The following is a 16,791-nucleotide window of genomic DNA, read 5'->3' on the forward strand; positions in this document are numbered from 1 at the left end:
ATGGTTTAATGCATTTATATATGAATTTAGAAGAGTGAGAGGGAATCTTACTAAAATTTGCTGGGCTTCACATATGCGTAAAGGCTGGGCAGCATTGAAATCTGTGATTGAACATTTAAGTTAAGGCATTTGCAGTTCAGTGCAAAGATTAAAAGAAATCTTTACCCAGAATGTAGTGAGTCATTGCAATTCTCTTTCCAAAAGAATTGTGAAAGTTCAATCACTGAGTATGTTCAAGCATAGATTTTTAATATGAATGGAATTGAGGAACAGGAAAATAGCACTGAGGTAAAAGATCAGCCATGATCTTATTGAATGTGAGAGCAGGTACAAGGGGACAAAGCGTATCTCTGCTTCTCTGTTTTATGTTATTATTGCCAATTTGAGATTATTCAAAATGTATTTAAATTAACATCATCACTGTAATGGATCTACAAAAGGTGAAATCAACTTTTAAGTGAGCTAATAAATGCACTTTTGACCTAACAGCTTTTGGATAAAGGTCTTCCCAATATGCAACAATCATTATTGCAAATCATCCACTGTCTTCTGAGCCATGTAGACTTAGCTGCCATACCTGTCAAGCAACTGAATATTGAGGTCCTGAAGATCATTGAAAAATTTATTCAGGTAAAATATTAATCAATAATTAATTTTGTTTTTTTTGTCTTGGCCTTCATGAAGTTGGATGCCAAGAGACAGGAGAACAATATCAGCAATGTCAGTCAGTGTTATCAATATTATAAATATTCTGTAGAGTGGAAATATTTATTGGGACTAACATAGTCATAGAGTACTACAGCACAAAAACATGCCTTTTGGCCCATCTAGTCTATGCCACACTGTTATTTTGTCTAGTCCCATCAACCCACATCTGGACCATAACCCTCCCATCCATATTCAAACTTCTCTTAAATGTTGCACTAAAACCCACATCCACTACATCTGCTGACAGCTTGTTCTACACCTGCACCACCCTCTGAGAAAAGAAATTTCCCCTCAAGTTCCCCTTAAATATTTCACAATTCATCTTTGACTTATGACTTCTAGTTCTAATCACTCCAACCTCAGAGGAAAAAGCCTACTTGCATGTACTGTATTTATACTGTGTTATTATGTGTGCGTAATAAAAAAAAACTTCAGTTCCCAGTAGGCAATCCGAGGGGTTCACCCAGACCTCAAGCTACGATGGTGACCTGGTTTTCGCCCACAGGGTTGAAGTCTAATAGAAGCCCATATTGAGTTTGTCTTTATTAAGAACATGCATAACATGAGGACTTTATTTGTGGAAGGGTTCCCTACATGCTACTGAATAAAAGGTGGCTTTAGATAAAATATTGTACCCCAAAAGTTTGGCATCAAATAAGATTTGCATGCTGATTGACATTGCAATCTGTTTATGCTGCAATTCTATTGACTTGAAATCGCTGTATTAATTACCTCATCAACATGGCAGTTGATACCATGTGCAGCACAAATGTGCATTGTTGTCACATTAGAACTTATTGGCTGACCATGGTGCCTATAAAAATACAAATAAAGTTAAATTATGAATCAAAAAACAGCACATGTCCTTTCCAACCTATTAGTGGTCTTGTCTGCTTACGATGAAATTAGGTCTCCATTCCCACTGGGGCACAAAGAAGGAAAAATAAAAAAGAAAACCCATTCTGCACTACATTAGAACAGAGTATGGACAAGCAATTGATATTTAATAGTGTGGATTTCAGACATATTCATCTATCACAAATATTTGAAAATAATTTGTCTTAACATAATTTTTACAGAGTGCTCACTGGAAGGAGGCCTTAAACATCCTTAAACTAGTAGTCTGTCGATCTGCCAGTCTGGTCTTACCATCATATCAATATGGTGACCCTTCTCAAGTGGATATGCATCGAATATGGAAAAATGCTTCGCACGAGTTGCCAGGAAAGACACTAGAATTTCGCTTTGATATCTCTGAGGTATGTTCTGTTCCCCAGCCTTCATTTCCAAATCCAATTAGTACAAATCCAGTTAATTCTCTGTGATATTGCCTTACTCGACTGAAGTACTAAGCCAGGACTTCATTGGCTGCAGACACCACTGTTAGGGTCCTCTGTATCTACCCTATTTATGCCCCACATAATTTGCATATCCCAAAAAGATCCACCCTCAGCTTCCACTCCTCCAAAGAAAATAAGCTCTGCTTTTCTAGTCTCTCTTTATGTTGAAGTACTCCATCCCAGCAAATATGTTAATGAATTTTCTCTGCTACTCTCCATTCCAATTGCATTCTTCCTACAGTGTGGTTACCAGGTACTGTAATTGAACTAATGTTTATATAGTTGTACCATAACCTCTGTGATCTAATATTCTGTGCATTGTCTAATGAAGGCAAATATCTCATATTCCTTGTTCACAATTTTATTTAGCTGTGCTCTTGCTTTCACAAATTCTTGGACATGTACGCCAAAGTCTCTTTTCCTTTGTATTATAGACGTAGAACAGTGCAGCATAGTATGTGGCCTTTGGCCCACAATGTTGTATTTTATCAATGATGTGATATAAACCTGCTCTATCATCAATCTAATCCTTCCCTCTTACACAGCCTATAACCCTCCATTTTCTTTCTTCCATCCCTGTGTCTATCTCTCTTAAATGTCCCTACGGCATCAGTCTCTAATATCACCCCTGGCAGTGTGTTACTGGCATCCACCACTCTCGGTGTTTCAACAAAAAATACCTTGACATCTCCCCTAAACTTTCCTCCATTATTGGTCATTGCTGCTCTGGGAAAGAGGTGCTGGCTTTCCATTTGAGCTATACCTTTCTTTAATCTTATACACCTCTATCAAGTCGGCTCTCATCCACCTTGGCTCCAAAGAGAAAAGCTCTAAGTTGCTCAGCCTTTCATCATAAGACATTCTGTCTAATCCAGGCAGAATTTTGGTAAGTCTCTGTACCCTCTCTCAACTTTCACATCCTTCCTGTAAGCTTGGGGCAGCACGGTAGAGTAGTGGTTAGCACGATGCTTTACAGTACTGGGGACCCGCATTCAATTCCTGCTCCTACCTGTAAGGAATTTGTACATTCTCCCCGTGACCACGTGGGTTTCCTCTGGGTGCTCCTGTTTCCACTATCTAAGGACGTACCGATTGGTAGGTCAATTTGTCATTGCATATTGTCCCATGATTTGGCTAGGATTAAGTCAGAGACTGCTGGGTGGCATGGCTCAAAGGGTGGAAGGGTTTATTCCACATTGTATCTCAATAAATAATGAGATGACCAGAAGTGAACACGATAAGTGTGGTCTAACCGGGGTTTTATAGAGATGCAACATTACCTCATGGCTTTTTGAATTCAATCCTCCAATCAATGAAGGGCAGCACAACATGCACCTTCTTAACCACCCTATCAGTTTGTGCAGCAACTTTGAGGGATTTATGGACTTGGAGCTCAGATCCCTCTGTTCCGCCATACCGCTAAAAATCCTGCCATTAACCTTCTACTCTGCCTTCATTTTCGATCTTTCAATGTGTATCACTTCACACTTTTTTAGATTGAACTCTATCTGCCACTTCTCTGCCCAGATCTACATCCTGTCTGTATCTTGTGTAACCTACAACCTTTTACACTATACCACAACATTAACAACCTTTGTGTCATCTGCAGACTTATTAACCCACCCTTCTGCCTCCTCATCCAAGTCATTTATAAAAAATCACTGCAAAGGTCCCAGAACAGATCCCTGTGGAACACCACTAGTCACGACCTCCAGGCTGAATACACTCCATCTACTACCACCCTCTGCCTTCATGATCTTGGAGCTGCTCACCTCTCAATGAAAATAATAAATTAATGTGTTAACAGCAATTTGTCACAAGAATTAAATATGTTTTTTCTTGTTTATTCTGGAGACTCCTGTGATTGGAAGAAATTATGATGATTTGCATGGTCCATCAGGGAGAGATGGAAAACCACGGGCAATAGCTGTCACCAGAAGCACTTCATCCACCTCATCAAGCTCTAATTCCAATGTTTTAGTTCCTGTGAGCTGGAAGAGACCTCAATTCTCACAGGTATGGTTGAAATTCTTAATTTGCTTTGTCACTTCCAACTTGTGTTGAAATTTGAGATTAAATGTTACCTGATATGTACTGCTGATATAAATGAACATGGAAAAAAGTGAAACTTTTATTTTGCTTCAATATATTATCTCTATAAATGTGTGATTTCTTTTATAGAAAAGAACACGAGAAAAGTTGGTGAATGTCCTTACTTTGTGTGGTCAGGAAGTAGGCTTGACCAAAAATCCTTCTGTAAGTTGATCACTTTTCTATGTGAGTAATTCTTAGCTGTGGATCAATTGGCTGCAATCTAAGGTAGAAGATTACCTGAAAAATCTAGGCAGGCGCTCTAGTACATTGCTGAATATTTTGTCTAATTGTACATATCACCATTTGCATGGAACTCTAAATTGGAGTGTTCTGTGGTGATCATAGTCAGATAAGTATATGCCTTGAGTCTGCTGACCTTTGGGTAGGGAGTAAGGAGGATTACAGTCAGAGCAGGTTGGGAGATCTATGTGCAAAGAGAAGTTGGTTAAGTATTTTGAGTTAGGGGAGAAACAGTAATCAATTTAAGACTAAGTAGAAACAAATGGGGCTGCAGGTCCAATTGAGAGCTAGGTAATTCTACTCTAAAGATAAGTAGCCTAAGACATCTTTGCATTACGACAGAGCCCTGTCCAGGAAGATCTCATTTAAATCATTTAGAAGCAGGCCTTACTGGTGCTATAAGCCCATCTTCAGTACAAATAACCTGCTGAGGTCACAAGCCAAAGACACATGATGAAAATTATAGGAGTGACATCTGGAAAAAAACTTTGCATGTTATTGGATTGAACATATTCTGAGGATTCTGGCCATTAGCAAGTATGATAAATGAGGAATCTGAAATAAAATTTGGAACTTCATCCACAACATACAAATTTTTCATTAGAATTTATTCACATAATGAGAAAAACAATGACATTAGACATTTGGACATCAACATTGTCTGGAATGCCACAAAAGCAACTACTTCCAGGGAAACTTGACTGGGCACTTGGAACTACTGTTTCTTGGCAACCCTGGCCCAATTTGAATGGTTTTGTTTAGCCACTCCCAGGGCATTGCAGTCTACCTGTACAGAATTGTGCTGGGAAGGCTTCCATAGACTCTATTTCCCTGCCACCAATCCCACAATCTGTCTCCTATTCACCACAACCCTGCCATTCTCTGCGATCCAGGCACCATATTCATGATATGTTAACCCACAATTCCCTGTCTCAAGTCTTGACCTCCCATTTGTTATACCATGATCCCAAAATATTAGACCCTGAGACTCCCATCTTCAGCCCCAGAAACATCACTAAATGCAGAATGGCCAAGCAGTAGGTAAGGGTCAGGTAGTTTAACCCTCAGGATTGACAGGAGTCAAGACTGGGGATGGAGTCCTACCTTCTAGGAAGGCTTTGCAACAGCTTTCCATGTTCATGTCAGTTTTCAAGGTAAATCTATTCCCCTATTATCTTGTAAACTATTCCAATTCACATTACCAATAACTCCGTCAGATTCTACCACCGCTACGCTAGGTCTAATGTACAACGGCCAATTAGCCTATCAAGCCTCACACACTTGAGATAAAGAGAAAATGAGAACATACAGAGATTGCATATACTCCACATGAGCAACATCAATGGTCAAAATTGATCCCTGCTTGCTGGAACTTTTGAGGAAACAAGTTTACTAACTTAATATTCCTGATCATTTTAAAGACTGTTTTAAAGAATTTATAACATCCAATGCTGTTTTATGATGAATGTAACATAGTTTGAACTATGTTCACATTCACAAAATGCCTTGCTGATCCAAGAACAGTTGCTAGTTTCTTTCTTTCCTTAAGACTTCCTTCTTAAAAATATTCTTGCCCATTTCTTCTACTTTCATCCTCAACAACACCATCTCTTCATTGCCTCATCCTTTGCCCCTCCACTCCTTTATTCATGGATGCCAGTTACGCAGCAGTGTTTCCTTGTGAAATGGTAAGAAGAAATTTTTGAGCTACTATGTTTGCTTTATGTGTTGCTTGGGCAATTGCTTGGACTATGGTTTAAACATGCTTTGCAGAACTCAAAGCACTTCCGGATGTTTTGTGAAATGCAATTTTGGATCCAAATTAGCTTGGTGACAGGAAATAGTGGTGTTCGAAAGATGCTTTTCTGATTTGAAGCCAGTTATATACAGCATAGATTGGTACTGGGATCTTTTTGTTTGTGATAAATGTTAAGGACTTGGATGCGAATGTAGGAGATGGATTAACAAATTTGCGTAAGCACAAAAATTGGTATTATAGATAGTGAGGAAGATGGTCAAAGGCTAGAGCAGAATGGAAATTTGGATTGGTACATAGGCAGATGGAATTTAATCCTAACAAGTCTGAGGTAATTCATTTTGGAATGTTAGGTAAGGGTAAGGCAATTACAGTAAATGGTAAGACGCTAATGAACGTTGATGAACAGAGTGGCCTTGGTGTTCAAATCTATAGTTCCTTGAAAGTAGCAACACAGGAAGATAGAGTATTATGAAAGGTATATTCTGTACTTTCCAACATATTTAATACTGAATATAAAAGTTGGGATATACTTGGACTGTCACGATGAAGCCACTCACAGGTTGGAGGAGCAACATTGCATATTTTATCGGGGGGCCTCCAAACTAATAGCATGTACGTGATGGTTCCCTTTTTTCCTCTTCTCTTCTTCTCACCTGTCTTTCACCTCCCCATGGTGCCCCTCTTCCTCCCCTTTTCTCCATGGTCAACTTTCTTCTTGTCAGATTCCTCTTCTCCAGCCCTTTACCTTTTCTACCTATCAACTCCCAGCTTCTTACTTCATTCCTCCCCACCCACCTATTACTTTCGAACGTACTCCTTCCCCTACCCCTACCTTCTTATTCTGGCTTCTTCCTTCTTTCTTTCCAGTCCTGATGAAAGATCTCCTCTCGAAGCATCAACTGTTTATTCATTTCCATAGATGCTGCCTGTGTGTGTGCTGTTCTGGATTTCCAGCATGAGCAAAATCTCTTCTATTTACAGAATGTATGTAGCAACTTTACAAAATATGGGTTAGATGATTGTGTATTGAGTATTGTGTTTGTTCCTGGTTGCCATACTAAAGGAAAGATGTGATTGTACTGCAGCTAGTGTAGAGGAATGCCCCAGGGTGATACCTAGTCTGGGGATGATAGTTATGGGGAGAGACTCGATAAACTGGACTTGTTTTCCTTGGAGTGAAGGAGGCTGAGAAGTAACCAAATAGAGGTATATAAAATTATAATAGAGTGGATAGACTCTTATTTTCCCTTGGTACAGATATCATAAACAAGAGGGCATATATTTAAGGTGAAAGAAATGAGTTTTAAAGGGATCTGAAGGGAAAATCTTTCATAAAGTAGGTGGTCAATCTATTTTGGAGTTGGATACAATCATTTCATTTATGAGATGTTTAGGTTGACTTTTCAATAGGCGAAGCATAGATGGATACAGAACTAATTTGTCAAATTGGATTAATGTAAATAGGCAAAATGGTTGCCATGGATAAGATGGGCCAAAGGGACTGTTTCTCTGCTGTACAAATCTATGACTCCATGACGAACATTAAAATAATTACCAAAGTAGTGATGGAAGCTTAGCATACTTTTCTAAAGCTATAATTCCCAGTCATTTCCTTTGGTTGCTACTGACTGCTCTGCCAGCTCTAACTCATGTAGGATCTTTATTATAATAAAGAATTCAACATGAAAAGGCTCCATCACTGGACTCTACACAGAGCCACAGAAACTGCAAATTCTGGAATCTGGAGGGAAAGAAATAAACTGCTGGAAGAACTCGGTGTTGTTGGGCAGCATCTGAGAAGGAAAAGGGATGCCTGATGTCTCTGTTTGAGAGCCTACATCAGGACTGTAGCAGGAAGACAACTGGTATATAGCAGTGAGAGTGAGGGGTGAGGCTAATGTTTGTAAGTAATAAGTAAAAGCTGATAAGCAGAGTGGGGATAATGGGGACAGGCAACCAGGTGGGAAAAGGAAGGGGGAGAGTAGTAACAGAAGCTTGTAGTTGGTAGGTAGAACCAAATAAGGGAGAGATTGAATTGAACTGAATTGACTTTATTGACATCCTTCATATACTTGAGGAGTGATGCACCATCAATAACTCACGCTGAGACGTAGGAAGCGAGGTATTGGCTTTTATTGACTGAAAGAATGAACAACACTACATCCTGGGGAATGAGGCAGGGCAACAGGCCTCAGTCGCCTTTATACAGGGGTCTGTGGGAGGAGCCACAGGAGCAGACAGACAGGTATATCTAGTTCACCACAAGGAGTAAAAATCTTTAGGTTACATCTCAGTCTAAATGTTCAATGTATAAGTTATAGTAATTTATAATAAATAGTATGTACATACTAACATAGAAATACAGTTGTGTCAGCATGAATTAATCGATCTGATGGCCTGGTGGAAGAAGCTGTCCCGGAACCTGTTGGTCCTGGCTTTTATGCTGTGGTACTTTTCCCAGATGATAACAGCTGGGACAGTTTGTGGTTAGGGTGACTCGGATCCCCAATGATCCTTCAGGCCCTTTTTACACACCTGTCTTTGTAAATGTCCTGAATAGTGGGAAGTTCACATCTACAGATGCACTAGGCTGTCTGCACCACTCTCTGCAGGGTCCTACAATTGAGGGCAGTACAGTTCCCATTCCAGACAGATCCCATACAACCAGTTAGCATGCTCTCAGTTGTGCTCCTGTAGAAAGTTCTTAGGATTTGGGGGCCCATACCAAACTTCTTCAACTGTCTGAGGTGAAAGAGGCGCTGTTGTGCCTTTTTCACCACACAGCCAGTATGTACAGACCACATGAGGTCCTTGGTGATGTTTATGCAAAGGAACTTAAAGCTGTTCACCCTGTCAGCCCCAGATACATTGATGTCAGTAGGAGTTAGCCTGTCTCCATTATAAAGATGATGGGAAAGTAGGCCAAAAGGTAATGTTCTGGTAAAAGAGTGCAGGGAAGGATGGAAAAGGTGAACAAAGTGAGAGGGAACCAGGATGGACTGGTGGAAGTAGGAAAGGAACACAAGAAGTTACCTGAAACTGGAAAATCTAATGTTCATAACTGTGGATTTAGGCTACCCAGGAGGAATTTGAGATGTTGTTCTAGTTTGCATTTAGCTTCAAAGGAGAAGGTCAAGGACAGACAATTAGTTCACTGTAAGAATGGAAGAGAAATTGCAATGTCATGCAGCCAGAAGTTCAAGATGGCCACTGCAGACGGAGAGGTTTACTGAAAGTGTTCGCTGGTTTCAGTGCAGAGGAGGTCAAACTATAAGCATTGAATGCAGTAGATCAGGTTAAAGGAGGTGCACATCAATCTCTTTCTCCTTTGGGAAGTTTGTTTAGGTTCCTTTCTGGTGGTGAAGGAAGAGCTGAAGGGACAAGTATTGCATTTCATATGGTTACAGAGAAATACTTTGTGCAACAGGAAGATATGGATGGGAAAGGATGTGCATACCAGCAAATTGCACAGAGAATGGTCCCCATGGAAAGCTTAAAGGGGGGAAGATGTGACTGGTGCATCCCACTGAAGCATATAATCTTTTGCCATTTCTTCCAGTTCCAAGCTGTCAGATCTTTCCCTTCCCCCTGCCCACCTCCTTTCTGGTTTCCACAGAGACTACTCTTTCTGTGACTGCTTGGTTCACTCATCAGTTTTCATCCACCCCTGTTAAAACAAGTCGATCAATATGGGAAATAATAACATAAATCTCCTTCTGCCTGCACTGGATCTCTTTATTGCCAATTGCCGATGGGACATCAACTGTCTCGACTTCACTACACCCTGTTCCAATTCCTACCTAACTCCTTCCAAACGCTCTGCTCTCCGCTCCCTCCGCACCAATCCCAACCTCACTATAAAACCTGCTGATAAAGGGGGAGCTGTTGTTGTCTGGCGTACTGACCTCTACCTGGCCGAGGCACAGCGACAACTCTCTGATACCTCCTCTTATTTACTCCTTGATCATGACCCCACTAAGGAGCACCAGGCCATTGTCTCCTATACCATCACCGACCTTATCAGCTCTGGGGATCTCCCATCCAACTGCCACCAACCTCATAGTTCCCACACCCCGCACTTCCTGTTTCTACCTCCTACCCAAGATCCACAAACCTGCCTGTCCAGGTAGACCTATTGTCTCAGCTTGCTCCTGCCCCACTGAACTCATTTCTGCATACCTTGACACTGTCTTATCCCCCCTTGTTCAATCTCTTCCCACCTATGTTCGTGACATTTCTCATGCTTTGAATTTTTTCAATGATATTAAGTTCCCTGGCACCCACCGCCTTATTTTCACCATGGATGTCCAGTCCCTATATACCTCCATCCCCCACCAGGACGGTCTCAAAGCTCTTCGCTTCTTTTTGGATTCCAGACCTAACCAATTCCCCTCTACCACCACTCTCCTCCGTCTAGCGGAATTAGTTCTTAGTCTCAATAATTTCTCCTTTGGCTCCTCCCACTTCCTCCAAACCAAAGGTGTAGCCATGGGCACCCGTATGGGTCCCAGTTATGCCTGCCTTTTTGTTGGCTTTGTGGAACAGTCCATGCTCCAAGTCTATACGGGTATCCGTCCCCTTCTTTTCCTTCGCTACATCAACGACTGCATTAGCGTTGTCTCCTGCACACATGCTGAGCTCGTTGACTTCATTAACTTTGCCTCCAACTTTCACCCTGCCCTCAAATTTACCTGGTCCATTTCCGACACCTCCCTCCCCTTTCTTGATCTTTCTGAATCCATCTCTGGAGATGGCTTATCTACTGATATCTACTATAAGCCTACAGACTCTCACAGCTACCTGGACTATTCCTCTTCTCACCCTGTCTCTTGCAAAAATGCTATCCCCTTCTCACAATTCCTCCGTCTCCGCCGCATCTGTGCTCAGGATGAGGCTTTTCATTCCAGGACGAAGGAGATGTCGTCCTTTTTTAAACAAAGGGCTTCCCTTCGTCCACCATCAACTCTGCTCTCAAACGCATCTCTCCCATCTCCTGCACATCTGCCCGCCACCCCACTCGGGATAGGGTTCCCCTTGTCCTCACCTACCACCCCACCAGCCTCCAGGTCCAACATATAATTCTCCGTAACTTCCGCCACCTCCAACGGGATCCCACTACCAATCTCATCTTTCCCTCCCTGCCTCTTTCTGCTTTCCACGGGGATTGCTCCCTACGCGACTCCCTTGTCCACTTGTTCCCCCCCCCCCCCCCCCCATCCCTTCCCACCGATCTCCCTCCTGGCACTTATCCTTGTAAACGGAACAAGTGCTACACCTGCCCTTACACTTCCTCTCTCACCACCATTCAGGGCCCCAGACAGTCCTTCCAGGTGAGGCGACACTTCACCTGTGAGTCGGCTGGTGTGGTATACTGCGTCTGGTGCTCCCAGTGTGGCCTTTTATATATTGGTGAGACCGTTTCACTGAACACCTATGCTCGGTCCGCTAGAGAAAGCAGGATCTCCCAGTGGCCACACATTTTAATTCCACGTCCGATTCCCATTCAGATATGTCTATCCATGGCCTCCTCTACTGTCAAAATGAATCCAAACTCAGTTTGGAGGAACAACACCTTATATACCGGCTGGGTAGCCTCCAACCTGATGGCATGAACATTGACTTCTCTAACTTCCATTAATGCCCCTCCTCCCCTTCTTACCCCATCCCTGACATATTTAGTTGTTTGCCTGTTCTCCATCTCCCTCTGGTGCTAACCCCCCCCCTCCCCCTTTCTTTCTCCCGAGGCCTCCCGTCCCATGATCCTTTCCCTTCTCCAGCTCTGTATCACTTTCGCCAATCACCTTTCCAGCTCTTAGCTTCATCCCACCTGCTCCGGTCTTCTCCTATCATTTCGCATTTCCCCCTCCCCCCACTACTTTCAAATCTCTTACTATCTTTCCTTTCAGTTAGTCCTGACGAAGGGTCTCGACCCGAAACGTCGACAGTGCTTCTCCTTATAGATGCTGCCTGGCCTGCTGTGTTCCACCAGCATTTTGTGTGTGTTGTTTGAATTTCCAGCATCTGTAGATTTCCTCGTGTTTGCTACATAAATCTCCTGCTCAATCAAACTCTTCTGAGCACATTCCTTACAGTTGCCCCTCTTTCTGCCCTCATGCACTAGTCATGCAGTCATAAAGCTTCCATTAACTTCACTACCTTGCTCAAGGGGTCGTTCTGTAAAATGGAAGGAGCTCTGACTGGCAAATCAACCTCAAACACTGCAACCTCTGACCCCTCGCACAGACTGCCATGATGTCTTTTGATAGTTAAATTGTCGTGAAGCCTTTTCATTGTCTCCAAAGAGATGATTGAAAAACATCAAATAAATTTTTAAAAATATTAAAATACACAGCATTTCATGAATAATACAGAAATAGGAAATATAGTAAAGAAAAATTACATGTTGCACTTTTAAATGATCTTAACAACTTGATGCAACAGTACACTCTTTTAGCCTTTAAAGCTTCAAAGCTCATTTAGTGAAGAATATTAATATTTTGATTTTCTTTGTCTCAAATAATAAATTACAGTTACTGTAGCATAGTTAGTTGAAGCATTTAAGTTTGGTGATAAATATCTTTGAATGCATATCATGAGTTAAGTTTCAGGAACCATGGAAATGCATTTTACAGTGCAAGTGTACATTATATACAGGTGTGTAGTAATTCTTGAGTACCTTTATATATTATTTTGTTAATCTTTTATATTGCTAAGTGTTTTATTGAAGGTATCAATAGACTTTTAGTGATACTTCTAAACTGAGATATGACATGAATCTGCTTCAGGTTATTTTCTCATCAAGTGGAGATCTTGACCTTATTGAACATCAGGCAAGTTTGGTGTCATCCTCAGAAGATGGTCCTAGGGATCCAGAAAATATAGATGACACAACAAGTGAACAACAGTTCAGAGTTTTTAGAGATTTTGATTTTCTGGATGTGGAGCTGGAGGATGGAGAGGTAGGATTTTATTAAAGCTTACATTAAAAATATATATGAGAATTTAGTGGAAAGGCAATAACAAATAGTACTATCATTGATACCAAAATAATTAACAGATCTTTTACTGCTATTAAATTTGGTGGATAAATTCTGGTCTTGATTAAGAATTTCTGGAAATGCATCTATTAGGCAAACATTTATTGAGTGATGTGATAGTGTATTAACTAATTTATTTGTTAATTTATTAGTCCAGGATTTAAAAACAGTCAATTTAGTTTTAGATAATTCTGAGTTTGGAAAGGTTAATGCAACTTCTCTGCTGTAATCAACAACCAGGCCAACAATAACACCACAGAGACACAAGAAACTGCACATGCTGGTATCTGAAGCAACAAATAATCTGCTAGAGGAATTCAGCAGTCATGCAGCATCTATTGGAGGAAAGTAATTGTCAACATTTCAAGTCAAGACCCTGTGTCAATCCTGATGTAGGGTTTCAGCTGAAAACATCAACAATTCCTTTCTTCCCACAAATGGTGCTTGACCCACTGAGTCCCTCCAGCACAGTACACCAATGTCACAATAGGAGACATCACGTTGGACTTGCCTGTCAAGCCTTACAGTTGTCCCTATTTCTGTAGCTGCCCATCAGCTGCATTCATCTTTATTCTAAACTCAGTAACCTGTGCTTTGTTCTCTATCATCTTAGCTTCTATAGCAAGTCATTAGTAACCCTTCACTTTTTGAAGTTTTAATCTCATTCTATAAGTATACTGGGGAAAAAGTTAGATTATCAAGTTAGCAGCATAGGATTATTTTGATAAAAATAATGATTATAGAAGATAATTGTTCACAATAATCTTCTCAAATCGTTGTTGATGGATATTGGTAGAAGTTTAAATGTAACTCAAAAATTTGAAAAGGAATAGTTTTGTAGAGCTCAAAAATGCCTGATTAGAGATAGACATATTGATCATCAACTGAGCACTACTTGCAAATAAGCTTGAAGAATATAAGGTCCAAATAGAGAACAAAAAAGCAAAACAATGCAGTTCTAGGGAAAATTAAAAACTGGGAGTTCATATAAGTTCTCGTCATGTAAGGCAACAGCATATTGTTGAAATGTGCTCTATTTTGTAGAAAAAGGAAATGTCAGCAATGGAGAACCTAAATAATTGAATTTCAGTTCTTTAAACAGTGAAAATATATGTACAGAATTAAAATGTTGTAATGTGGTTTTTTTTCACTCTTTATTGCTGTCTAGGAACTCCAGGTAAGATGTTTCATTATGCAGCTTTGTGGATGTGTTGTAATCTGCAAGTGGAATGTTTGTGCTGCATTCATCAGCTTGTTGCATTATGCTCAGTAAATGAACTCAATACCACATTGGAAAATAATTGCATGTGAAGCTAAGTCCACTGTAGAATATTGACAAAGATAGCTTTACCTTCATTTGTGATTACTCAGTACAAATATTCTGGTAATAGCAATGATAACACCGGACTCCACTTTGCTATAATTTTATATTTTTTTTAATTCAAGTAGATTACTAAGACTGTCATAAGAAGCCAGCATTTTCAAATTGTCAAATGTTAAATGTCAAAATTGCATTTTGCTAAGCAGTTGAATTCTTTGTTGGTGCATTTGTAACAAATTGTGCTATAGCAGTTGCAGAGTAAAGCAGGGTTTTTCAATAGCTCTCCTTTTAAGAATACTGTTTTCCTGCAAACGGACTGTATTTCTGTTTCTTATGATTAACTTTCATAACCTGAGGGTTTTGGGCTCACCTCTTAAAATAATTGATATTCAACTCTCTGGGGGTGGGGGGTAATCTTTCTTAAGAAGTCTTGCTGAGATTTCTTTCCAATATTTTCTTACTCCCCTGAATTCATTAATCCGTGCCTGTCTATATTCTACTTGTGAAAATACATCTCCTGCATCTTCCTGAAGAGGTTAATTTAGAGGTCAGCCTAGAATGGGCTGACTTTAGAAGATACTTCAGTACAGCTAAGCCATCCTGTCACTGAAAGCAAATTTCCCAACAATTGTTACCTTGTAGATTGAAGAATTAAATGAGGACTGATAGGTGAAAGTGAAGTCACATTCAGTTTCTCTGAAGCCTTTTGTATTGTTTTGGACCATAAAGCAACCTCATTAAAGAGATTTATCTTAGTTTTGCTTAGTAAAGGAAAAATAAACATGCTCCTTCAAACCTTTACCCTTTAACATAGATAATTTGTTTTAATTGGTATTTGTTTCTCTAACTAGTGCAACTTAATTGGTGGCAGTCTTGCTAACAATAAATGAGATCCAACTCTGGATTAAAGTTGTAGTTAAGTCATCTTTAGACCTCTGTTCCTTTCACTTCCAATTTTCAGGCCTACGATCGAACTTTTCTGCATAGTTTATGTAGAACAATAAAATATCAGGTGATCTTACCTTTTTTTCACTTACTGATTTTTGACAAAGATCTGAAAAAATTAAGAAATTGAATGCATTATTTTCCTCCTTCAGGTTGTTACATGTAGCAATATTATGAATGCGTAATTGTTCTGTTGATTGTTATTCCCGGCATTTTTTTTTTAAGTACGGTTGTTTGCAATATGATGTAATCTTGTGGTAACTCTGGAGAAAACTAGATACTGAGTATTCCCTTCTGCTTTGAAGCAGCTTCACAATAATATTAGCTGCTTTGGTGCTAAATCTATAACATTTGGTGAAGTAAGCTCTGGAGAGCACCAGTAGATATATCCTTATAATGCTGCAGACATAGCCCCTTGGATGTCATAGTAGTGTAATGTCAGTGCAAGGCAATTACAGTTCAAGGATCTGAGTTTAGAGTTCATTTCTGACGTTATCTGTAAGGAGTCTATACGTCCTCTGTGTGGACTGCGTGGATTTTCTCCGGGTGCTCTGGTTCGCTTCCACAGTCCAAAGACATACCAGTTAATAGGTCACTGTAAATTGTCCCATGATTAGGCTAAGGTTAAATCAGGGGTTGCTGGGTGCGGCTCAAAGGGCCCGTTTCACATCAAATCTCAATAAATTATATTAAAGCTAGAAGCTTCTCAAAGGGTTTTCCTAAACATCTTACTCTGTCACAAGGGATAGCCTTGCACTATATTTAGGATAAAACTGAATGATATTCAACAATAAATTAGAGCACCTTCTGTATCACAAACAAGAGAAAATCTGCAGATGCTGGAAATCCAAGCAACACACATAAAATGCTGGAGGAACTCAGCAGGCCAGACAGCATCTATGGGGAAAAAAGTATACTCGATGCTTCGAGCCGAGACCCTTCAGCAGGACTGGGCTGAACCGAAAGGTTTTGGCCTAAAATGTCGACTGTACATTCTACCTGACCTGCTGAGTTCCTCCAGTGTTTTGTGTGTATGGTGCTGACTGTATGTTCAGTTCACAGAATTTTGGAAATTACCAAGAAACAAGGAAAACAGGCAGATATGCATTTGCAATATTTTGTCAGGGTTTTAAGTCATACTTAAACCCTGAGACAAATTTGATGATATTAGTAATGAATGTTAAACCTGCCATCCGGTGGCTCTTGGAGGGATCATTGCAGACTATTAAAAAAAATTGCAAGTAAAATTAAAAATATTCCCAAACACATTTACTACTTCTATTTTTTTTTCTCTTTAATGTATGACTTCTGACTCAATTCACAGATGGCTATCAGCACTGACACACT

At 40.2% G+C, this 16,791-nt stretch overlaps 1 protein-coding gene across 5 annotated transcripts in view; it reads left to right on the forward strand.

Annotated features, from left to right (window-relative positions):
- Positions 1-16,791, forward strand: part of LOC140726890 (protein furry homolog) — a 270,433-nt gene that overhangs the window by 216,837 nt on the left and 36,805 nt on the right. For all 5 annotated transcript variants that reach the window (XM_073043854.1, XM_073043855.1, XM_073043856.1 and 2 more), the window contains exons 47-51: positions 490-630; positions 1,788-1,967; positions 3,903-4,064; positions 4,230-4,304; positions 12,927-13,100. In XM_073043854.1, the coding sequence (XP_072899955.1) occupies positions 490-630; positions 1,788-1,967; positions 3,903-4,064; positions 4,230-4,304; positions 12,927-13,100 (732 nt within the window). The remainder of the gene's footprint in view (positions 1-489; positions 631-1,787; positions 1,968-3,902; positions 4,065-4,229; positions 4,305-12,926; positions 13,101-16,791) is intronic.

The sequence above is a fragment of the Hemitrygon akajei genome, chromosome 4, assembly GCF_048418815.1.
Source record: "Hemitrygon akajei chromosome 4, sHemAka1.3, whole genome shotgun sequence".
Taxonomy (NCBI): Eukaryota; Metazoa; Chordata; class Chondrichthyes; order Myliobatiformes; family Dasyatidae; genus Hemitrygon; species Hemitrygon akajei.